The following is a 25,431-nucleotide window of genomic DNA, read 5'->3' on the forward strand; positions in this document are numbered from 1 at the left end:
ATGTTGTACTTTTTAATATAACTTTCAAGATGTGTAATATTTTTTAAAATTATATTTCCATCGGTTTCCTCAGGCAGAGCGCCCTGAATATACTACGTTCTCTAATTTAACTTTAAAAATTCGAAAAATTCGTTACGAAAAATGCAATAAATAATTACAAACGATAAGACGAGGACATACCTGTACGCTGACAACCGTCTCGCATCCAGTCTCCATCCATCCATCCTCTCAGACGCGCCTCGAAAGGAAGTAATTTTCTCAGCCAGTGGCCTGAATTATTTCTTTCGTTATTCAAACGTTACGAAAAATACAATAAATAATTACAAGCGATGAGACGAGGACATACCTGTACGCTGACAACCGTCTCGCATCCTGTAGTCTCCGTCTCCATCCATCCTCTCAGACGCGCCTCGAAAGGAAGTAATTTTCTCAGCCAGTGGCCTGAATTATTTCTTTCGTTATTCAAACGTTACGAAAAATACAATAAATAATTACAAGCGATGAGACGAGGACGCACCTGTATGCTGATAACACAACCGTCTCGCATCCAGCCTCCATCCGTCCTCTCAGACGCGCTTCGGGACTCTCGGAACTCGGAAGGAAGTAATGGCGGACGGAAAGAACTTCAATCGAGGGCGCGCAAAAATGGCGACGCGACGCGACGCCGAAGTGTCGCGATATTCGTACGTCGGCAGCGCGCCTAATATGTCGCGTCACGCGCGAGCGCTCGGCGAGACGCTTTCACGGCCGAAATTCCGCTCCACGACAATTATACGAGAAGTAGTTAACAATCGCGAGGGAGGAAAATAAGAACACGGAGGGATTCGTACTACCGCCGGCGCCGGCGTCGCGCCGATCCGTCCGGCGTCCATCTACCATCGGTCGCGGATCGGTTCAATTAGAGATTTTCACGCGTAACGACGGCACGTACCTGACGATTCGCGTCGCGAACGAGAGACGAGCGAGCGATCTTTCGGTAGGCACTCCCGCGAAGAGAATTTCCCGTCGTCGGACCAAAAAGAGGAAAATGCAGAACAATTTGAGCCCGCGAGATCCGCGCGCGTCCGCGTCCCTTCCACCGCCGTTCCCGAATACGAAATACGAATAGTCGCGAACGGTCGCGCGATACATCGCGATACATCGAGGGCTCGCGAGCGCGGCGGCGAGCCAATCGGAACGCTCCACGATAAAGTCGCCCGTCGGCGGCCGGGTTGCCGCTGGCGCTGGTTGCCGCCAGCGCAGCGCATCCGGGCAAACGTCAGAGACAGAAGAGTCAGAACAGAACGGTCGGGGCTTTGTGCGGAGGCGGTGTGCTGTGTGCGCTCGTCGCTGTGCTTTCGGCGGATGTGAATGACTGCTGGTGATGTCGCGTGTCGCCCGTACGATCCACGGAAAGATGTCGAGGCTCCTAGGTGAGTCGCGCGCGGCGAAACGCCGAGTCGCCGGCGCCGAACTCCGATTATCGTCGACGCCGATGGCTTCTGACGTTGACACTACTCCGGCGTTATCGCCGGAGTTCTGTGTGAACGACACCGCAACAAGTGTCCCCTCGGATCCCGTTCTCGCGAGAAAGAACGTCGTCGTTCTCCTCCGCTCCCTCGCAGCCTCCCGCGCAGCTTAATCGCGTAAATTTAGACGCTCGCGTCCATCCGACGTACATCTTGTCGCATACTCTCATATGCTCTTTTCGTTACAGGTGTCCTTCTGCTAATCGCTGGGGCGAACTCCATGTACGCCCCCAATTCAGCCGTCATTGATCTTGATCCAATTAGTTTTGATAACTTAGTGTTAAATAGCGATCACATCTGGGTGGTTGAATTCTACGCGCCGTGGTGCGGACACTGTAAACAGTTGTTGCCGGAATATGACAAAGTGGCTACTGCATTAAAGGTGACTCGTCATGTTCAATTTCTTTATTTTTCTACTTGTATATACACACATAGGAACATATATATGTATGTATGTATGGTTACGTGTCCTAACAGGGAGTTGTAAAAGTTGGCGCGGTAAATGCAGACGAGCACAAGTCTCTGGGAAGCAAGTATGGGGTTCGTGGTTTTCCAACAATTAAGATATTTGGGCTTGACAAAAAACCAGAAGACTATAATGGCCCGAGAAGCGCAGCTGGCATTGTCGACGCTGCGTTAAACGCCGCCAGTCAAAAGGTTCGAAGAGCGCTAAGTGGTAAAACTTCAGGAGGTGAATCTAAGGTAAGCTACAGTTCGAATACGACTAGCTTGGTATTTATTTACGAAGAATATTTAAGTAGAGAGCGTGATATTTGTACAAAAGTAGAAAAGATAGTTTACTGATGTGCGAATTACTAAATAATATTGATGTAACTATTCATTTGCAGAGCAAAGATCCTAAAAATGTGATAGAACTGACGGACGAAAACTTTGACAAGACTGTTTTAAATTCTGAGGATATGTGGCTAGTTGAATTCTACGCTCCTTGGTGCGGTCACTGCAAAAACCTAGCGCCTGAGTGGGCAGCAGCGGCTACCGAACTGAAGGGCAAAGTCAAACTGGGAGCTTTGGACGCCACTGTGAACACGTTGAAAGTGAGATACATGCTTTGTTAATATTTCCTTGCAACACGGTCTATATGGCAAACTTGTTTTAACGCACATGATGTCGCAGGCAAGTAAATACGAGATCAAAGGCTATCCCACTATCAAATTCTTCGCACCGGGCAAGAAGGACGCTGACTCGGTGCAAGACTTCGACGGCGGTCGCACGAGCGGTGACATTGTCAACTGGGCGCTCGAGAAACTAGCTGAAAATATCCCAGCGCCGGAAGTGGTGCAAATAACGTCTGAGCAAAAGCTGAGAGCCGCGTGCGAAGACAAGCCGATCTGCGTAGTTTCCGTTCTGCCACATATCCTGGACTGTCAGTCCGATTGTAGGAATGGATATTTAAAAACTCTAATTAGCCTTGGCGAAAAATATAAGAAGAAGATGTGGGGGTACGTATTAAACTGATGTATATGTAATTTAAAAATATTCATAACTGTTTCTTCTTTCATGATTTGATTATGAAACTAATTAGTATTTTTTTATATTTTAATTCTTATTACAAAATTTATTTCACAATAAGCCATAAAGAATGTAGGATAGATTAAGTAACACACAGATAGGATATTAATATAACAATTTGATATAGAAGTAATACAATTACTTTTAATATAACTCAAAAGTAGAAAAAAATCTTTTCATAATGTGATTTTTTTTAAACAGGCTATAAGTTTGTTTTATATCGCATAAACCACGTTCGGTTGTTAATAATTCTCACAAAATATTCTATTTTTCATGTAGATGGGTTTGGGCTGAAGCTAGTGCTCAACCGAACATCGAAGATGCATTAGAGATCGGAGGTTTTGGCTATCCCGCGTTAGCGGCCGTCAACATCAAGAAGATGAAATACTCTTTGTTAAAAGGTAGTTTTTCGTACGACGGAATAAACGAATTCCTACGAGATTTGAGTTATGGCAGAGGTGGCACCGCGCCCTTAAAGGGTGCTCAATTGCCTGTCATCATCGAAACAACCCCTTGGGACGGCAAGGACGCCGAACCTCCGCAGGAAGAGGATATCGATCTTAGTGATGTTAACCTAGACGAGAAAGACGAACTATAACTTACTGAAAGCCAACGACTGAATTCTTCTTAAAAGAATTCATCGTACACAACGTATATCGGTTCTGATAAAAACTGATTAAGGGCGTAATCGCGAATCGGTATACGAGTCATACTCGCCCGGAAATTTATTTTGTATCATCAGACTTAATATCCATATATACTTAAGAGCCTACATCGATTAATTTCATAACGAAATTAATGGTAAGGAATAATTCCATTCAATGATTTTTGTATGAAAACCTGATATATCGATACATATATATACATATATTTCGATATAAACATCGATATAATCATTTGTCGCTCTGTGTATCCTAAGGAAGACCAGTTCTCAGGTGCAATTGTCTAGTTTTACAAAACACACGTTTAAGTAACTCTTCCATCCGAAAAGCCAATTTTCTACATTTTTATTTGCGTTGCTTTAGGAGAAATGAACTAGTTTAGACTCCCGTCATAAACGTACGTATGTAACTCCTATGTTGTTTGCATCGTTCTCCATGTGTCTGGATAGGAAAAAGGTAGAGCAGTTTGAAGTACGCGCTCCGTGTGTCATTATGCATTTATTAGCCTGATGATTACTTTTTAAAAGTAGGTTGTTTAAGATACACATAGTTTATGTAAAAAAAATCCTATTTGTAATAAATATACATCATACATTTACATGTATACTATTTCTACGGAAGTCATTTTTATGAATGTGAAGCTTTTTAAATATTGGCGCAAGAAAAAACTCGGCAAGGCTATTAATTGCTTTTTCCCTATAACGGGACCAAATTTGGGGATTATAAAAATCAGTCTGTTATTGTGACGTGTTAGTATAACATTAATATCCTCAGCTAATTAAAACGAGTATACTTTTTTGCAGTCTTTTAGAGTCTTCCATCACAAGCAAAATTGCTGTATGTCATATGCTATTTGTACAAACTAACGATTATATAACATTTCTCATTAAAAATTTTTTTAGACATTTAATATTTTTTCGTTTCTAACATGTGTCTAAGATAATCTTTAGTTTGTATAGGTCAGTCTTCTCTCACAACAGTTTATATAAATGCAATAAAAATGAAATTATTTCCATCGATCGCTGTAAATGCTTATAAAAATTCATCCTATTGCGTATATAAGATAATACGAAAACGCAATCTCAATCTTAATATTTTTCTACTCTAAAAATCTAATGGAAGTGTTAAGTTGGTATAAAACTTAATTGTGCTATTAAACTCGTACAAAAATACTGTTACTCTAAGTGAATGTATCTATGCTTATAAAATAAATGTCTAAGTTACGTTTATCATTTTAGGCTTACTCTCATTGATTCAACGATGCGTCATTCGATACGTTGTTTGAGTCGTTCGAGTCGCAATATACTCTCAGATGCGGCACGTTGTTAACATTATCGCTAACAGTGCACACAGAATTAACTTCCGTTAACTCTATGGCGTCGTAGGTCGCCTCTTTCTTGCATAAATATGGGTACAGTAGGAAAGCGTAGTAAGTGATCGTACTAAGTATGATGATGCCTATGATTAGCGCGATGATCCCCCAGGCTGAAATCCATTTCCGACTTGGAAGTGGATGCGACTCGTTTATGGACGACGTCGCTTTCTCACTTTTGTAATACTTGGCATTCTGGTCGTTCGTCTGCCTGGAGTGCCCGTGGAGTGAATATACTCCGCTCTCAGGGAGTATCGCTGTAAACATTTCCACCGTTAAATATCGAACGATAATGCGGCAAAGGTATAAGGCAGCATCTAGTAAAATACCAGGATAACAAAGTACTGATAACGCAGTCACGATAAAGAGTGGAGCAAGCTTGAGATTCTCAAGAAATGTATCCAGAACCGAACTCAGCATCAGCACTTACCAACGACGGCGATAAGGGCTAAAAGATATATCGCCCTCATAATGTCCGGATCCTATCGGTCTTAGCTGGTGTGAGAGATGCAGAAAAAACGTCACCTTATCCGTCACCTTAATGGTGATACGAAAAGAAACAACCATTCACAACTATCGCCAGTGTCTAAAGGGCTTCTTCTTTGATTTGATGACAATGATGACGCAAGTGTCCAAAGGGCACCGGAAGGGTCCCGCGTCCCGCGACTCCCGCGTGTTCCATGAAAAACAACGAAAAAGAGAGACATTCCTTGATTATGTGCACCCAAGGAGAGAGAAATCTCCCTGCTGTGATATATAGGGAAATTTATGTAGGGAATTAGGGATGCTGTAAACGAATAACGAATGTTACGTGGAGCTCGCAGACGTTGTCTCCAATTTCCAAACATAACAATTAAAATAACTAATTTTATAATTTATTATAATTTTATTATAAATCAAATTTATTGTATTTATTATTTTAAAATTTTATTACTATATTATTATATTTATTTAGATATATTATATTATCAATATTTATTATAATTTCATCAATTATTATTTAATTATCAACATTATTGTTTCAGGCTTGACAGCGGACGAATTCAACTTCGTCGACCAATGAAGTTATCAAGCGGACGGTGCTCGACGCTCGACACGTGACACGTGCGGTGTGCGGTGGACAAACAGCTGATCCGGTAAACATGGCGGCGTTGAGAGGTTGCATCTCGGCTGCCTGCAGCATTCTGCCGAACAATATAAATTTACTGGGACACGGCGTAAGTGACTACCTGAGCGATAGATTTTTTATAATCTATATTTTTACATCAATATAAACTTATCGAGATATAAACGGGTGTTCGAGTAGTAGACTGTTATATATTACGTCAGTGTGGCTGTATTGACATAAACCGTGTGTTCTTTTCGTCTAATTACATCGTGCTTTCTCTGTACAGCTGCAACAGATACGGAACTACGTCGGCTGCAGGGTGGTGCGCGATCAGAAGCGTAGGCGATGGGCGAAGCAGTACGCCGAGGAACGATTGCGGCTGGTTGCCTTGAAACGCAACGATATTTTGCCAATCGAGATAAGAGTAAGTGACAGTCCCACCTGCAAAAATAACAGATCTTTCTGTAATCGGAGAACATAAAATTGACGAAGGCGCAGAATTTTCCTTGCATCATGTCGCTTTTCATCGATGCATCTTTATGTACAGCGCACTTATATGTATAATTCTCTATTTGAAACAGCGCTGTACATATTATCTTATGTAGTATAATAATATTCTGAGTAATTCAAACCACATATAATGATTCTCTTTCAGGAGCTCGCTGGCAAGCAACTAGATGAAACAATTCCCAGACAGACCGCGTTGAGACAATTAACAACGAGATGCGTTGTGACGTCTCGAGGCCGAGGTACGATGATTCGATGGAGGGTATCACGATTCATCTTTCGCCACCTAGTTGATTATAATAAAATGGCTGGAGTGCAACGTGCCATTTGGTAGAACGATATATGCACCTTAGACTGTATATTACTTGCATATTGTGTATAAGTGAATACTAATGAAGCGTAAATGATACACGAGAGGATATGAATAGAATAAATCACCGTTATGTTTCCCTACGTACGTTTTATCGTTCTCCTACTTCCACATTATTATGTTGTGACGTCAGAAACGAGAAATCATGAACTTTTTTCCCATGTATGCTGAAACAAATTAATTTTTTTCCCATACCGTATCTTGCACATTTGTACAGATTAGTAAGATATATCTTGATAAATTTTGACCATTTATTATTTCACACTGAAAATGTAAAACAGAATAAATTATGCATTTACTGCATAACGTGCATGACATTATATGAAAATAATTTATGTTTACTGCATGAAGAAAAGAAAGATTTATGCAACATACATAAGTGATTTCTGTTATCGTAATTTAATACGGCTGGAGAAAGAATATCGATGTATCTCAAAGAATAATAATTGAAGAAATTTTGTACAATTATAAATTCAGCCGATGAATTAACTGGCTAAAGAAAACTTAATACATCAATTGCTAGATATAAATATATTAGATAACGTAAAAAGTTATTTATTAACTGATTATTTATTAATTCGATCGCAACTTATACATGAAAATCGAGATTTGTACGAATCGAGGATATTATTATAAACTCGTCGTGCTTTTCTATTCAGAGAATGATGCGTATGTTAGTTTCAATTATTCGGCTTTACATCGGGCATACGTATGTTTTTTCGTGAAGAAATCGATTCGCTGACCATATATGCCATGTGTAAACAGTTCTCGCTGTTTTCCTTCGTTACTCATATCTCATTTATTAGTGTATTCCTCATAACTGTTTGCGGGAACAAACCGCATCCTTGAATATTTTATTAATTCTAACGCGTCTAACTCGCTTTCACACGACTGCTTATCTCGTCTCATCGCAAAGCGCAAATACAACTAAACAAGCGCAAATATGTACTGATCAAACGATTGTAAACTACTATTTAGACAAATTTAAAAAAGCCATCGTAACGCAAAAATTCAGGTCTTAAATTATGAAGCCATTAATTAATTGAAATTCATAAATAAATTTGCTTTTTTTTGCTTTTAGAACACGAATGTTCTAATTAACGTAAAATATTTTATTTTGTTCAATCATTAATTAGAGTAATAAATATAATAAATAGATGTATTGATTCTTAATTCTTCTTCTCTCATTCGGCTTCACCTTGAATTGTTTAAAAGAATTTAAGATATTCTAGAACAGAGAAGAGATCGAAAGACAGCAGAGTACAAATAATTTATGGCCGGTTGTTCCAACCTGTTGGTAAACTAACTAATAGTTAAATCATATATGTGTCTTTTGTTTTTCCTTCAAATTAAACAAAGATAGTTCTATATGATTTAACTATTAGTTAGTTTACCAATAGGTTGGAACAACCGGCCCTTAAAAGTTCAATTAAACACTCGAAAAATTTTAACGCTCTGATTTTAATATCCCAATTTTAGAATAACAAAACCACATATTTATAATTCGTTAATTAATTCCGAAACTGCTGTAGCGGGTCTCGATCATGCTGGAACATTTGATCCCGCGACATTCGAAGGAGCCTAAGACAAATAGGTGTTCATAATTTACGCAAAAAGATATTTTTAAAAAATTGAAAAGCAAACAATGCAATCAATACGATCAGTGTCGTACACGTGCATTTTATTCTCAGCAAAGCTCCGCGTAAGTGGTATAGCCGACTATCTGATCGGACATGCGTCGCGCAGCTCCGCATATAATCTTGATTCAAGCCGGTCTTTGTTCACTAGTGCACGTTAGAGACACTCGAGTGGCGGTTAGACGCGGCTGTCGCTGAAACTCACCTGTTTCTAGTTTCTTACCCACCGTCTGCATCTTTCCTCAGATGACATTCATGGTAACGAGAATCACGGAGAGCAAGATTTCATGTAGGTACATTACGATTCCCAATTCCCGACACAGTATCATTTCCACGAAGAGCCTCGAACAATTAAAAAATAATTAAAAATTAAAGAGATCCTTATCAGAAGTGTCATTTCTTCTTGTTATATGTCCCATGATATTTTAATAACAATCTAAAATATAACTGAATAATTGTCAAGTATTCTATTAGTATTGCAGATTTAAAGAACTGAAGTATTTATTTGAAATAATTTAAAACAGTGAACTATATATGTATATTTTACATACATTATTATTTTTTTATTATATTTCTAACACTTTCGTATCGACATTTCTATATGATGCATAAGCTTTAGGTAATATCAAATTTAATCAATATTTTCTTAACGTTATCTCTTCTTGATCTTAAGTATTTATATTTGTATTATAATTTTAAATACAAATGTAGATTATAAATTTGTTTTTTTTTCTTGAAGTAAACAAATGTTAATAGGAAATCAGAAATTTTGCTTTTTGATGAGCACGAATAACATCAGTTTGGGAAATACAATAGTCAATATGTTTATCTGGATATATCTGTTTCATGACAAACAGATAAATAATTTTGAATGTCAAATTATTGATTATAATTGCAAATACGATTAAAATACCTTAATATTTCAATGTGTGCACATTAGATCTGTAGCTTCAAAATACACAACATCAACAGCTCGATATATAGCTGCGCTGAAAATGATGATTATTTACGATTTCGAACCAAGATTAATGATAAATTAATAAACGGTTGATAAGAATCGATTTAACTTGATGTATAGTTTCAATAAGAAAAATATGTAAATATGTGAGTTTGTATAATACTATTATATATTTGAACGACATCCGACATTCATGACACAAAACAACAAATGTAGATCTATATATATATCATATATAGTTAACATAAACACAAAGATAAAATTGTAAAATATTAATATTACGTGTTTTTATATCATATTAATATACATATTTGCAATATTTTTACACTATATCTTTTATCGATTTTTTTAAGAAAAAGAGAAACGGAAGAGCTATACCGTTGCAGTGTCGTGTCTAATTTGTTGAGCATCCCTTAAATAAGCATTTCTTGAAAAAATAATAATCCTCAATTATAAATATGTATCTAATTATCAATAAATAATAAACGCTGGTATATAAATACTAAATAGAAAAATATAAATTTTCTAATAGACATTAATTCTCTTTGCAGATATTTTACATAATTTTTTTTTATTTTTACACTTCCGATTTTTTATTTTTACATTTTAATATTTTTATAAAACTCTTTAGAACTGCTGTAACCACACACACATATATTCATGAATTACCATCACTTTCTCTCCGTCAGCTTGCATAAAGACGCGCGCATATGCTATTTTATGATTTCACGCGTGAGTCTAATAGCGGAAATTTATGGACGACATATCCCTCGGAAATTGCTCGCGATAGCCACTTAATGACGCTTGACAAGAGTTATTCCTCAAGAATAAACAAACGTGAAATGACGTTGCACTTGACGCGCGAATCGGTTGTCTGAGTCAACATATCGGGTTTATACCCACGCTGGACAAACGACCAACCCTTTTACATGACAGAATGCGACGGCTCATTCGTATTCGATGATATAACACGACGATAATTAATTGTTCGAGCTATCACGTTCACTTTAAACGAACACATCAATGCATTTTTTAACGCGTATACGTAAAATGTTTATATCGATGATTAACGTCAGAATGCAAAAAAATTTGATGTACTGGGTTTTATTAGATCTTTAAAACTATTTATAGCAACTCGCATGTCCCTCGTTAGGATTTTCTAAGATATAGGTACGTGCACAAATTTTACATTAATCCGCTATTCGCACGTATCGCTCTTAATTACGCGTCGCATTACATCCCATCAATTTCCGTTTCGTATTTGAAAAAAATTATAAAACGGTACAAAGCTATAGTGAGACACAACAAGTAATTAAATTATGTATAATACATTAAACTAATGCATTTCAATGCGCGTACAGGGAATTAACGCAATTATTATATCTTTCACTCACTCTTGTTTAAATTTCTATAATGCGACTTGTGCGTGTATGAGGAAAACCCTCCAGGCGCTCCCAGTTTAATCAATCGCGATGTTGCGAATTAACATTTAACAGTCGCTAATGGGCTCACGCACAATAAACTCGACAATAAATTTATGTCTCTTTCGAGACACGCAGGTCTCGGGGAATTTTAATTTTACATTTTCTTTTTTATTATTACGAAATAATCAATTTAATTATATCAGGATTCCTGCGATGAAATTGGCGGTTCACTAAACATCAACTACAACATGATGTTGAAGACGAAGCGGATACTTAGTGCGAGTTCTAAGAAAAACGTGACTCGTAAAAAGATCCTGCCATTGCTCCTGATGCGTCAGAGGAAGGACAAGGTGAACGGGATAGAAACTCAATTTTCGGACTCTCATCCTCCGACTCCACCGAGGCCACGCGCGCCGCGACCGTTCCTTCACAGTGGTTTCCCGAGTGAACAAACTCTATCCGCGAACAACAATGTAAGTATCGTAAAAAGACTCGACTGCTTGTTTCGTATATCGCAGAAGTTTTATTCCTCGAAGCTTCGGGAAAAAAGAAAATTATCGAAAATATAAAAGAAAGTGAAGAAAGTGGATATAATTACAATATATAGTTAAGTATAAAATTAAATAAACCTTTTTCTTTTTAAAGATAAAAGTAAAGTAATATCGAGTGAAAAATTCTCTTGTAGGATCCAGAGAGCTTCCACTGTGCGATAGGGCCGGTTTTAGCGATGGCTCAATTGTTTGGAGTTCTACCGGTTTCAGGAGTATGCAGACCGAGCCCGTCGCAGTTAAAGTTCGCGAAATTTTCGTTTCGTACCGCCTACGCCGTTTTCATAAACGCGATGGTGCTAGTTATGGCGGTATTGGCGGTTATTCACATGATAAGAACGCTGAACTCCACCACTTTTGAAGTGAAAGGTAAACAAATAAGTATTTTACGCTTTATACAGCACTATGCCGCATCTATCTAGAGACTGATATACACAGCTTTATTTCATAGTGAAGGATAACGATACGCAAAAGGATTAACTCGTAAAGTTAATCAAAATTCTCAGCAGATTCTCTTTCCAGAAATAAAATCAAAACAAGAGAAAATAAAAAAAATTGTAAAATTATTTTTCGCTTTTGTACTTTAGCTCAAATAATATTTGTACTTTAAAACTGAATAAGATTTATGTGAAAATAGATGCAAATGGAAGATTGCTTATTTTCATCGACATATCAACCGCACATTATCTCCACATTTTTTCTTCCAAAACGTACTGTCAATTCTTAAATGCGATTGGATTTTAGGAGGAATAGCGTCTGCTACGGCAGGCGCGATATTTTATGGGAACAGCGTGATAGGCCTGATAATATTTTTCTGGCTGTCGCCACATTGGATAACTCTCCAACGCAATTGGAGGTCTATGGAGCAATTCATAGACAGGTAGATATCAGTGTATTGTTTGAAAGGCTGTGTGGAAGATCGTCACTAACTGATCGATGATCGCGCTCGCACACTTCAGAATTGCATGTGCAGCTGCATATACTCGCATACGGATCGGAAATAATTACGATATTATTATAATTATTATGCGCTCTCTCCCTCTCTCTTTTTGAGGATAAATATGCGTAATATGTAAAATATATATTACGTATATTTATATTATACCGCGCGTGTCTACATAGTTTGGTGTAATATAGATGAATCTAACTTTCACGTTACTAGATACGCAAATACGGCACGGTGATCGCGTGTCTGTAGCATCCATCATCAAAAGATATCGTCGCTTGTAATCTGCCTCGAGCGGCGTAAATGTTTAAAGACACCGCGTTGAAGCCATTGTCTTTTAGAATCGATTGTTTCTTCTTGGGAATCCCACTGAGCAATGTTTCTCTTTAAAGTCGATTAATTTTGCACCACCTTACAAGTTCTGTCGATGTAAATTTACCAGAATCTTTCGGTTTTGCAGTAATAAGGTGGAACGACCGAAGCTCCGTTGGAAATTCTACGCGATAACCGCTTCTATTCTGCTCATGGCCGTTGTCGAACATATATTGAGTATGGTGGTGAACACCACAAAGTACGACTGGAGCGGCAGTTCGGAGAATTCGACATTTCAAAATTTTCTACAAATATATTGCACGTCTTCTCACGCCTTTATCTTGGAGACATGTAAGCAGCGATCTCTTAGATTTAGATGCTGATCTAAAAGCATCGTTCGCAAACAAATTAAATCATGTTTGAATAAAATGTCACAGTAATCTAATTAAATAAATTAATCAATCTTTGCGTAAAAAAATATCAAAGTGTTTTAATGGCATTCAATAGTTATAATGTTTTTATACAAATTTGCAATTTTCTAATTTCTTCAATTACTTTCTTTTAATAGCAGTTCAATTTGATTATCCCTGTAAAGTAATTAAACTTACACCCATTTCTCCAAAGACTTTTTTTTAAACGCATGTTTCTCTTTTTCTAAAAGCCTTGATTACTTTAGCAAACTTAAAACTTTTTTATTTTCAGTGACGTATAACTTTGGACTCGGTATTTTCATTTTTATCGCCAGCAAACTTGCGACTTTCACGTGGAATTTCACTGACGTTTTCATCATGATGGTAATAAAACTTTGCAAGTGATTGAACATATTTCTCTACTCAGAACTGCTCAGAACTAAATGTTTTCAATCTAATTAACTAACTCGAACTTCTGGTCTGAGTTTCCAGGTAGCTACCGGCTTGGCCGAAAGATACAAAACGTTGAACAAGGAAGTGATAAGGTCTACATCGAAACATCGGACAATAGACTGGTGTGGATTGCGTGAAGATTACGCTGCTCTTAGTTGCATGGTGAAGAAGGTTGACAAGAATATCGCACCCATAATTCTCCTGTCGTTTGCAAACAATCTTTATTTCATCTGTTTACAGCTACTCAATGGATTGTCGTAAGTACTTCACATGACGAAAAAGAAAAGACAACAAAATCAATTATTATTATTATTAATTAACCATTAATTAGAAAATGTATAGTCGTCGACGCTTCCGATAAACGCATTTTTACTTCTGCATTGCAAGAATTATACTTGCTCTTTCGCGTGACTCGGATGGAAGAAAAGTTCACAACGGCGAAAAACATCTTTCGTCGATAAATTTATTTTCTATTGGTTTAGCAAATGTAACTGCATGCAACATAATGCAATAATAATACGTCTTCTTTAATAATTTAAAACGTGATGCAAATGTCGAGTTCTAATTTCGCGCGATTCTCATTTTATTCTATCTTCCTTACAGAAAACCGGAAAATGCCAACATAGTTAGTGATATATACTTCTTCGGATCTTTTATGTTCCTGATCGGCAGAACGGTGATCGTCACCCTGCTCGCTGCCAGGATCTATGATCAAAGTAAAGTGATATTGCCGCTGTTGTATACTTGTTCAGCATCCACCTACAATGTAGAGGTAAATCATTCGAATTTCATCAACGTAAAAAAAAGCAATAAATACCATAATCCCTTGAAATTCATATTCATCAATTCACGAATACCATAATCCCTCAACGCGTTGTATGAATTATTTAGTTAATTCGCTTAATTTCTTATATATACATATGATAATCCATACGATTGTTTTACAGACAGAAAGGCTGATATATCTACTCACCACTGATGACATCATGCTTACGGGAATGCGTTTCTTTTCTATTACGCGGAACTTTATGTTGGCGGTAAGAACAAATCTCAAAATTCAATAAAGAGAGTAATTTTGCGGTATATTGCTTCGTAATGTCACGATAACGCATATAAAATAAGATGAAAATACAGGTACTAAGGATATACATAAAGTAAAGTGTATTTTATGTATTACTTGATTTATCTGATATGTATTAATGGCATTGGAAGCGAAAAAGATTTAATTAATATTTGTTTATATCATTGTTTTCATGATTTTCGATATCTTTACATGATGATAATCTTTTTTCAAATTTATGTACAGGTGGCTGGTGCAATTGTAACGTACGAAGTTGTGTTGCTACAATTTAACGTCTCAATGAACACATAAGTATATGTAACAATGTATATGTAACAATGTAACGTCGCCGATAGGCAAACTGTTACAAACTAGATTATATAAGGTAATATAAGTATTTGTATTCATTGAAATTAAAAAATCATCCTAGACATTATCATCTCCTCGCAATTTATACTAAATGTTGCTATTTCTGCAATTATATACTATTTTAAAAAAATGTATTTTGTAAGGACAATAATGCAAGGAATATTTATTGTAACAAGAACATGGTTATTTTATCGCAAAAAATGTAGCCATAATTATTCAATATATTTTCCAATACATATTCACAATATGATCCCGAGCTATTTTCAATAATTTAAGTAAATGTTATCTTTCAATAATTTAAGTAAATGTTATCTTACATTTTCATTCAGGTATAAAGTTAAAGATTCAATGTGCTTTAGGTTTTAATAATATCTTTCAATCTCTGATACTATTTCTACGTAAATATAATTCTTTAAAAAATAATATATCTGTACAAGATTCTTAACTATTATATTTGAATATTTTTAGTTTATCGTTCACAGATAACGTTTATACAAAATTATTGCAATATAGATCATAAACAGATAAAAATACATCTGTATGTGCCTTTGATCCATTCCTGTAGATAACGATGTGTTCTCCGCATCTAAATGTACAAGTGCGATATATATATTGTCTTATAAAACAATAATATTAACGCTAGTTAATATTAAATTTAACGCTAGTGAAACATCCTTTTTGCTTTCCTCCGGAGTATATCGGATTAATACGTCTGGAAAGACTAGAACAAAAAATAAATCAAGAAATAAAATCATGCAAAAATAATAAGTAAGAAATATATTGCGAAAGAGAGAGATAGAAAGAGAGAGAGAGAGAGAGAGAGAGAGAGAGAGAGAGAGAGAGAAATATATTATGGAGAAAGTAAAAATAATATATTGCATTTAAAAGAAACCTTATTTGTGTCACAGCATAATTCGCATGCATACTTATCTTACGTAAAACTGCAGAAAAATTACCACAAGCAATGTGAAAATAGATGACTGGAATCCAGCGAAAATTTCATGGTACCTATATAAAATATTACAAAATATAAGATAAAAAGCAAGTTTGAGGAAATTGGTTACCAAAAAGGGGAAGAATCAGAAAGTTTCCATAATAAAATGCAACGATGTAATGCAGTTTAAAATTTATTTAATGATAGCATTTATTATTATAATGGAATTGTGCGATTTGTGTAGTCAATACAGTGATATAGACATAGATGATATAGCGATAGATATAGATATGTAAATGAAACAGATCGGTAAATTTCAATTAAATAGTCTGAAGTTATGTCGCAGCAGCTTCCAAACGATAGAAAGTTTCTATGTACGAGACATAAAAGATTTAGCAAAAGTCAAATCCAATTGTTCATGAAACAAGCAAACTGCGAAACGGTGAATTAATCTCGTTGAATTGGCTGTTAAAAATGTAAGAGTGCTAGAATAGATAAGTAAAGAAGTTTGTGAAGTGTAAGAACGCGGTACAAAGTTGTATTTACACGATAAAATATTCTATTGCACATTTTTCAAAACTCGTGTGATTTGCAGATGCAGAAGCAGATATAGGTGGTCGAAATCCTTAAAAATCTTTTCGAAAACTCTCTACCTCACCTCGCAAACGTTCGTTATATTCGACTGATCGACTTGCTGGACGGAGTTGAATTGTACCAGAACCAGTTCATAAGTCACGATAGTTCCAGCAACCTAGTCGGAATGACGTATTAAACATATTTCATAATTATTATTTAAAATTAATTTAAATCTCGTTTTAATAACGATATTTCAACAATATTCAGCTTTCATTATTCAGTTAAATTAGGTATAAAATTTTTATAGCAAATAAATATATTTTCAAAAATTTTTTTAAAAGATAAACGTGTAATAGATCGAAGTAAAATACATCGAATGAGTGGTACGCAAAAATGATTGAGAAAGTACGAATAATTAACAATACTTCGCAGCGCGATAAGTTTGATTTTAGTCAAATAAAATTAAGCCTAAATAAGTTATACTTAGCGTATCTAATTATCGTACTTACGGTTAACACAAGGCTTCTTGTCACGGAAAAGAATTTCATTCCTGTCAAACTGATATTATCCGTCGTTACTTGCGTCAAGAATCTTGAGACCTGCGCAAATTTACGTGCTAACTTATGTGTAAGTAGAAGAGCGGTCGAGAAAATTAACTCTTACATAAATAGCATTCGTTATTTTCTTCTCGTAACCGATCATCATATAATCTTTCAAACCCCCGTAAGTTTCTTGATCATAAAAGGGGAAACTTTTCTTTAATAAAAAGAAATTTCTAATTTATTAATAATGTACAAAGAAGATACATGTTGAAAGATATTAGATTTTTACTTATTGTTAGAGCTCTCTCTCGGATTATCGCGCATCAGTTACGGAGATTAATCGATCTAGACTTATAATAATATTTCTCTCGAGACGAACCTCGTTGCTGTAACTAGAACCAGAGACGCTGTACAAAATCGGTGCCGGCAGACGGGACTCGTCGTGAACGGAAGCTGCGTACAGGGATACCGCTGTTGTCCTCGCCAACAGAAAGCCGAAGGAAAAGCAAAAGTAGATCTTCCGCACGATACCGCGTATTGGGCTGTTTGAAAAATACGTGCAAAACTTTATGCGAACTACTTCCCCTAGAAACTCTCATGACGTAAAGTTCTGATATAAAACTTTATAAAACCGTCTTGCGAACAAAACTAATATTGGCACAAAATTGATAACATCGTGAATATTAATTTAAATATAAGTCTAAATATTATGTTACATTTATAAGCATAAATAAAAATTTTAGTAGTTTCTAAAAAATTCGATGTAGGTATATTATATTTAAAGAAAAACTGTTATGTAATATTAAAGTGTTAGATGGAAAGTATACTTGAAGGAAAACAGCAATTGGATACAGATGAAGTACAAATCTGTAGCAAAGGATAGAAGCACGATGCTCGAGATGTGACAGTCCACCCTGCGCGTAAGAGTCGCCAAGTGATTATAGTCACTCCTGGCTTCGGCCCACCACCATTCTGGCATCGCCTTAATAACAAGATAATAGCGACGAGTTGTTAATAGAAGCACAAATTTTTCCATCGTAATCAACGATTTTTTTTCTTGTATTAATATATCACATTGGATTGACAATTAAAATGCGACAACTTTTTAAATAAGGGATATTGATACGTGCATGGATCATTAATGTTTTCACAGGAAAAGGTAAATGTCTTATAATAATTTGCACTGTACCTTTCCCCGTATCGAATAGAGGCGACTGTTTAGTTGCCTGAACTGGTCCGCCAAAGCTATGCTGATAAGAATAAGAAACAGATCGACGAAGTTCCACGAGAATGTGCTGAGGATATTTATAGTTTCAACCATGATCCCCTTCCAAAGACTGTAGGATATTATTGTGAAGATCTGTATAAAGTTGATCAATCAACGATATTACATGCTGAGCACATGCATCTACATTTTTTCATCTTGCTTTGAAGAATTTCTTACAGAGAAAAAAAGAGGCAACGCGTTTTTTAACGTTTGAAAATGGATCTGACTCGAAAGTGCAGTAAAATTACGAATTAAGTGTATCCAGTATATTACCTGAGGGAATTGCGATTGAAAATAAGTACCGACAATGTCCGTTTCACCGCGATACACTGCGCATTCGATCGCACTGATGTACGCAGAAAGCACAGCGGCACTGTGTTCCACTACATGAAAATATTTAAAATAAATTCACATTTGTTACGCGAAATTTTAATATATACTTTTATTTAACTGACATGTAACTTTGACGTTCGAAATAGCAAGAGTACTAGATAAAAATGAACGTGAACTTATCAACAAGAGAAATTAGGTCACGTTAATGTAATTTTATTTCTAAAGTAAATGTATTTTAATTCTAAATTTTATTTCTTCTTTTACAAAAAGTCAATTCAATTGGAATCCTTATTTTAGTAATCCTCATCTTGTTTATTACGATTAGCACTCACCTAACGCGAGTAACATGACAACGGCGGTTACGATTTTGAAACGAATTGCGAGAGTGGTCTTCGAAATCCGCCGATGTCTCGAAGTGAATTCGCGTTCCAGTTTTTCCCAAGTTAACGCTAGACAAGGCCACTGCATCGCCAGCCGTACGAACATGATGGTGGTCACCATGGCCGTGACGTAGAAAACGAAAGTCGCTGGTATTTAAGATAAGTATCGCTTATAGAAACAGCAAACTAACTGCCTAAATCCAACGTTGCTTATAACGAGGCTGACTTACTCATTTTTGTAGAATTTAACCCCGAGAAGAACAAACGCAGAATGTTGGCGATACACACGAGCGACACCCCCAGAAAACCGATTAGCGTGTACAAGATTTTCGGATTGCGCCATGTAAATCTGCAGGACATTCATAAGGCTCGTGAGAGCTCCGATCGTGATAATTAAAAAATCATAAAAAAAATTGAAAGAACAAATTAAACTCGATTAGACAATCGCAAACTGTTCGTTTTCGCCTACCGAAGGTACGAGGCGTCCGGCTTATTGACACCGCACACCGGAAACATGGAGAAGCATTGGGCCAGCATAATAATCGGTCTCATTGCCGCGTGCAGACTATCGGTGGAAGGGTTGAAGGTATCTGACGGGGGCACGACGGGTGCCAGCACTAAAAATCGTCACAGCGACGTAGTAAATTAATTCGCAGGTATCAGGAAATTGCGTAATCGGATCGAGGCCGAACTTACTTTCGGGCATCACTATGTCGGTCTTCATAGGATCGAACCTGCTGTTGCGCAGGCTGCTCTTGGGCGATCTGAAAAGAATTGCTCTTACTCCGTGGGTATATCCATCGCGATATTCCATTGTGCTGCTTGCAGAATCGTCTAATCGAATAATTCGTATTTTTTAAAAAACGAGGCGAGTTTGATGAATAAAAATACGCATTTTTTTTTTAGTCAGGAGTGCCTCATCGATCACACTTTCAACGTGTACCAAATAACGTTTAAGATTTATTATTTTTTGAAGCAAAGAAAGCGAGACGATTCGTATTTGAGATTTTTTTTCAATATTAAGATATTCCTCGGCAAGTGAAGAATATGAGCCCATTATTATTCAATTAATTAATTTCATCTATTTACAAAAGATATATGAGTTTTGCTTCCTCTCCCTCGTGGTTTGCTAACTTCGCTTAATACCCATTTGCACCAGATTAATCGAGCACGATTTTTCTCTCCTCGACGCAGGAGATTTTATCACTCGGAAACGCACCTTGCACGGGGCACGCCACGGCTTACGGTGTGCACAGAACACGATCGCATGACGGACAGAAGATAGAACTCGTTATTTCTGAACTTTATCATACGGCGAGGTGGCAGGACGGAGGGAGCTTTATAAACATCGCAGGTTCAATAAATGTCCACTTCGGACAGCCAGTGGAAACTCGGGGCTGCTGAGGCCTCGTCCTCGACAACGAGGCGCGAGGAACTCGCGCCCGTGCACGGAGAGGGAGAAACACGCGCTTCGGAAGAGCAAACTCTGACGTCATCGTCACAACATTAGAAAGTAATTAAATTTATAATTCGTCGCGCGTCTAATTCTCAAGAATTTTGGAGATTCGACCTACCTCCAAATCATTATCATCCTCGATTTATCGATCGCAAAAAGATACAATTCTTACTTACTTTTCTCTTTGACAGTGTCGAAGATAGTGAAGAGAATTCGGATAATCGTTTTATTTTTTTATTGCTGCTTTATTTTCTAGCTGTTTTTAAGTGCGAGGAAAGGTAGTTACAAATTAAATTGCTTTACTTATTTATTAGTTTCAAACTTTTAGGTATAGATTACAGAACTTCTTCAGAATCTTTCACTCTTGAATATTATAAAATATTTTATTTACGTAACAAACAAAATCTACCTTCAAAAAATACTTTATTATTAAATAGTAATTACTAAATAGAAAAACATTTAATTACATAATTATGTTATCTTGCGTGCTACGTAAAATAAGGTATGTTCCGCATAGACTTTCATATATTTTTCATATGAAAATCTTTCTATAGAATAATGGCGCGGTGAAAGCGTGCTCGTATAGTCGTGATATGATCGTTTAAATAATTAGCCTGACGTCATACTCAACGATCGATCATCTCAGGCTTTGGAATAAAAGATCAACAATCGACAAGTCAAAGTGAGGAAACCTCGGCACGCAAAACTTGTGTAAAAACAGCTCGGAACAACTTGTATCGCGTGGCTTTTGTTTTTAATACGCGATTAAAAATAGATTAGAATAGAATAACATAATAATATATCTGATAAAATCTCAGTATTATAATAATATAATAAAGACATCTTCACACAAATCACACATAACGATATGTTAAAATTAAAAAATGGCAGACATCGACGAAAGTAATCATGTAATGTCCATATCACATAACAAGAACAAAGATCAGTAGTAGTCACGATTAATTTCAACATGGGTTTCGTGAATTGCGCGACCATTAGCCGAGAATGCTCGGATCATTAAATTGAAATGTTTGCGCACAGTCGTCTTTGTTGAAGAAAGGGCGTTTATTTGCGAATCATAATTGATAAATCGATTTTTATTATGCAGAGTGCTCGTTAGCCAGGTTCGCTCGGTCTTGTCGTGCCTAAGAGTTTCGTTCTTGCTACGTTTACCCTATTAAAAAAGATTAAATTAAATCGGTCGAACCGTCTTCAGCTAAACGTTAAATAAAAATATCCGGATCAAATATCGTGCTCGAGTGCCCGAGTGATGAATTTTATAATTTCTCGCTTACTCTGCTATAAAATAACTTTTAAGTTGGTACTCTGATTTAACATACTTTCGAAATGCTATTCATATATAGCTGATATAGCAAAACAAATAAGTACATCGCGGAATTCGATATATACAATTTATGTTACTTACCGAACATTAATCATGAGAGAACGCCGAGACTTTGCAACAGTCCACTGAGGATAAGGGATATCAGTGACATTTCTTTTATTCTCATCCATCTCTGTTATGTGTTAAAATTTTCCTAATGACGGACATCGCTGACGGTTTCATCAACGTTTCTCAGTTTCTTCCTAAAGACAGATCGACACACATTTCTGTACGAGATTCTACAAACGAGTTGCTACGCGTAACCTAATTGAGAACGCGTTTGAAACAACTTCGACAAATGATTGCGAGACATTGGCAAGAATCACCTTCACAAAGATATATATCAAAGATGGAATTATATACCGTGACAAGCAAAATTTTACTTATATTTTCTACAAAGTACAAGTAAATGGGGGCGCGTTGAAATTAATTGACAAGAATCTATTTTGTGAAATTGAGTTCTCAATCTAGCGAAAAAAATTTAGAAATGTTTAAACCCAGTCCTCTCGTTTCGACGATTCAAAATTAAAAATATCGCGCAAAACCGAATTAAAGTTCCCGAATTAAAGCTCAAAGTTTAGAAAGAGGAGAAGGATTATAAATCCTTTCGGCATTTTGCAAAGAAGCGTTAAATTATTTCCGAGCGCAACGTTAATTTACAAAATAAAATTCCGTCGATCTCTTTTAATTTACATGTTTTTTTACGAAGCGGAATACGCAGCCGAAGTACTTTAATGCGCGGTAAGGTAGGACAATAAGAGCCGCAAGTCGCAAAACAATGTCGCCTGCGCGTTCGGACGTACACTGACAGTCGTGGTAGGAACCCCTATAACTTATGCGCTTTATTGTCTCTATCCCGCATATAATCTTTGCTTGCATAGGCCGGAGAAATAACAGCTTCCAACGCGCGTTTGTAGCGGTTTTCGTACCTGTGTGTAGCGATTTGACGCACCTGACACGAGCTGCATTCATTGTCGCACGTAACAAAGAGGTACTCAACTTGGCGTTTGCAATTTGCATTCGCAATTCGCCCTCTCAAATTTGAACACGCGTGTTTACGCATACACACTTCCGGCTGATCGTACGATTTTCTTCACAAAGAGATTTTCCGAGGAAAGCTTGAACGTTTTAAACAATAAGTTTGACAGAATGTCGCTGCATTTATATCTAATCTCATCTAAATGAGATAGAAAATTATAGGTGCAAATCAGAGTGTTAAATCTCCGAGTACCTACGTGCGAAACAAATAAATATATTATCGAGTAATTGCATTAGACGCGTTTAATCGTTTTTTAATCGTATGCCAACCTCGACTGTGCGATAAAAAGACTACGGTGGGCGATGATAGCCGCTTCGTGGAAAACGTCAACCCTCAAGATTAGAAACACACGTGGAAACGCGAGTTTTTACACTGTTTACTCAACGTCTCTGACGACCTGTTATATATATCAAATGAGAGTGTGCATCCATCATACCTTTCACTCTCGCCTATCAAGGATGCACCTGTCGGGGCTCGCGAAACTGATAAGCGCTCGATGTCGATGCAAATGTCGACCGCGGTCTTGAAATCTCTAAACAATCTGATATCTAGCATCAGATGTGATTATTTTAAAACTCGAGCATATATTGTAGTTAAAAAATCGTGTTTGCGTTACGCGTAACTGAGAACTGATTTAAAACTATGACTTTGTTAATTCGTCTCCAGGTAAATGGATTAACGAAAAAAAAAGGAAAATACATTAAATCGTGACTATTCACAAAAATTAAAAGTAGCTAGGACTCGATATAACGCAGGACTTTATGAAACAGATTTTTCGGCGCGATTGATTATATTCTTTTCTTTTTTATTTGCATTATAGGAAAACCAACAGTTAATACTACAATTTTGTTAATTCGTCTATGAGGATAAATAAATTAACAAAAAGAGAAAGAAACGCATTAAAATGTGACGATTCGCGTAAAAATTAAAGAATAAGCTAGTTCAAGTTCGATGTAACGATGAGAGCTTTATTTATGCGAAACAGACTTTTCGGCCAGAGATTCTATTATATTCTTCCTCTTTTTAAGGTGGATATTTTATATGCGGCGACATTTAAAAAGTGCGGAAACAGCAACCGCGGTATCGGCGGTAGTTCACCATATTTTGCGGAGGACGTCGAGCTCTCGTCACTGAAATGGGTCATCCGGCGCTCTCTCTCTCTCTCTCTTTCTCCCCTCGCGCGTATAGACGCCATACGACGGTGCCGTCTTTGTCCTCTCACGGGCATTTTCCCGGACGACGCGCACGTGGACGGTCTTGTCTTCCTGACAAGCTGTGCAAACGGAATTTTCCCATTGTCCCGCCACACCTGCCACCGTCTCCCCGGTGCGTGGCACAGTATGCGCGCATACTTTCCGTATGCAAGCGCATGCTGCAGCTCGTCCCGCAGACCGCGGCCTACTTTAATATCCTCCCTTTATATATTATGCACGCGAGAGCCGATAGATTCGCGCTTACCGCGAGACCACCTCGTCGTTTAATGGCCGCAGCTGTTCGAGGGGGCACCTCGCGATAACGTCGACCGCCGTCACCACGTTAAAACGTGTCCGCGTTACGCCATACCGATACATACCTTGGGGGAAAAAAAAGTTTATCTAACTTCTGTCTCCTTGGAAAGCCTCTTATCTATACTTGCTTCGCTCCAGAAATTTTTTACCGGAAATATCATTCTTTACATCGTAACACAATTTTAATTTAGATAAATGTGTTTGGAATTATATTCATGCAACACATGGTGCCGTCTTTTTTTTCGGCTTATACTTTACGTCAGACTTTGTAAAAGAAAATTTTAAAAGAAGTGTTTTTACGGCGGTAAAACGTAATAATAATAAATAAGCGTGATAAAGTAATTAAGCGATCTGTCGTCAAATCTAATAATCGCTTTATCTCAGTTGAAATCGAAAGATTTCCGATGATAACTAATAGCGTTTTTCACTGGCAGAGCTGGTGCGCACTCAGTGCACATTAAAACCGTCGTACACAAACCAACGTAAAGTATATGTTTAATATAAACGGATTAAATCATGAAATCCTCAATATTCTTTATTGCACTATTTAGTAAAATATAGGTACTGGGTATTTTATCAGTCGAAATATTTGCATTTTACTTTAAATATTAGAGATTAAATCAGTGTACAACGGCTTTAATGTGCACCGAGTGCGCACCAGCTCTGCCAGTGAAAAACGCTATAAAAGATACTTTTTAGTTCTGATACTATCCAAGTACTATAAGAGCCAATTTGAGCAAACGAAACGCTCAGCCCCAACTACACAATCCCCGAAGAGACGAAAAATATCTTCCACGTAAACAGGCATAGGGAAATGGTCAGGTTGCGACGTAAGGAG

The 25,431-nt window shown here is 36.9% G+C and overlaps 4 protein-coding genes and 1 long non-coding RNA gene across 10 annotated transcripts; 3 read left to right on the forward strand and 2 right to left on the reverse strand.

The window, feature by feature from the left end:
- The first annotated feature begins 1,225 nt into the window (after nt 1-1,225).
- Nucleotides 1,226-4,932, forward strand: Cabp1 (Protein disulfide-isomerase A6 homolog CaBP1). The gene is made up of 6 exons (XM_071698655.1): nt 1,226-1,412; nt 1,697-1,890; nt 1,986-2,210; nt 2,357-2,563; nt 2,643-2,968; nt 3,318-4,932. Exons 1-6 carry the CDS (start codon nt 1,364-1,366, stop codon nt 3,634-3,636), a joined length of 1,320 nt encoding a protein of 439 aa, XP_071554756.1. The 5' UTR covers nt 1,226-1,363; the 3' UTR covers nt 3,637-4,932.
- A 1,203-nt stretch (nt 4,933-6,135) lies between these two features.
- Nucleotides 6,136-7,140, forward strand: Mrps14 (mitochondrial ribosomal protein S14). The gene is made up of 3 exons (XM_071698680.1): nt 6,136-6,289; nt 6,467-6,604; nt 6,836-7,140. Exons 1-3 carry the CDS (start codon nt 6,215-6,217, stop codon nt 7,019-7,021), a joined length of 399 nt encoding a protein of 132 aa, XP_071554781.1. The 5' UTR covers nt 6,136-6,214; the 3' UTR covers nt 7,022-7,140.
- On the reverse strand, nt 6,310-8,988 carry LOC139768474 (uncharacterized). Its single transcript, XR_011717369.1, has 2 exons — nt 8,900-8,988; nt 6,310-7,224 (listed from the first exon to the last, which is right to left on the reverse strand). It is a non-coding gene; the product is annotated as an uncharacterized lncRNA (long non-coding RNA).
- On the forward strand, nt 8,524-15,241 carry LOC139768449 (gustatory receptor for sugar taste 64a). Of its 2 annotated transcripts, XM_071698642.1 has the most exons (10): nt 8,524-8,983; nt 11,280-11,549; nt 11,762-11,993; nt 12,369-12,504; nt 13,031-13,233; nt 13,585-13,676; nt 13,785-14,002; nt 14,349-14,517; nt 14,693-14,782; nt 15,052-15,241. In XM_071698642.1, the coding sequence occupies exons 2-10, from the start codon at nt 11,325-11,327 to the stop codon at nt 15,115-15,117; spliced, it is 1,431 nt and encodes a 476-aa protein (XP_071554743.1). In that variant the 5' UTR covers nt 8,524-8,983; nt 11,280-11,324; the 3' UTR covers nt 15,118-15,241. The 2 variants fall into 2 exon arrangements, with proteins under 2 accessions (XP_071554743.1, XP_071554744.1); XM_071698643.1 differs by lacking the exon at nt 8,524-8,983 and having other exon boundaries at nt 9,329-11,549.
- On the reverse strand, nt 14,923-25,326 carry LOC139768450 (gustatory receptor for sugar taste 64f). 5 transcript variants are annotated; one of them, XM_071698645.1, is made up of 13 exons: nt 22,740-25,326; nt 22,089-22,249; nt 19,903-19,970; nt 19,676-19,823; nt 19,437-19,555; nt 19,159-19,353; nt 18,767-18,876; nt 18,416-18,586; nt 18,054-18,208; nt 17,606-17,768; nt 17,194-17,283; nt 16,767-16,859; nt 14,923-15,895 (listed from the first exon to the last, which is right to left on the reverse strand). In XM_071698645.1, exons 2-13 carry the CDS (start codon nt 22,175-22,177, stop codon nt 15,878-15,880), a joined length of 1,419 nt encoding a protein of 472 aa, XP_071554746.1. In that variant the 5' UTR covers nt 22,178-22,249; nt 22,740-25,326; the 3' UTR covers nt 14,923-15,877. The 5 variants fall into 5 exon arrangements, with proteins under 5 accessions (XP_071554746.1, XP_071554748.1, XP_071554750.1 ...); XM_071698647.1 differs by lacking the exons at nt 22,089-22,249; nt 22,740-25,326 and adding exons at nt 16,131-16,182; nt 20,426-20,690; XM_071698649.1 differs by lacking the exon at nt 22,740-25,326 and having other exon boundaries at nt 19,903-20,040; nt 22,089-22,144.
- Nucleotides 25,327-25,431: the final 105 nt, after the last annotated feature.

The sequence above is a fragment of the Temnothorax nylanderi genome, unplaced genomic scaffold, assembly GCF_030848795.1.
Source record: "Temnothorax nylanderi isolate EJ_2023f unplaced genomic scaffold, tnyl_v1.0 TNYL_tig0016_pilon, whole genome shotgun sequence".
Taxonomy (NCBI): domain Eukaryota; kingdom Metazoa; phylum Arthropoda; class Insecta; order Hymenoptera; family Formicidae; genus Temnothorax; species Temnothorax nylanderi.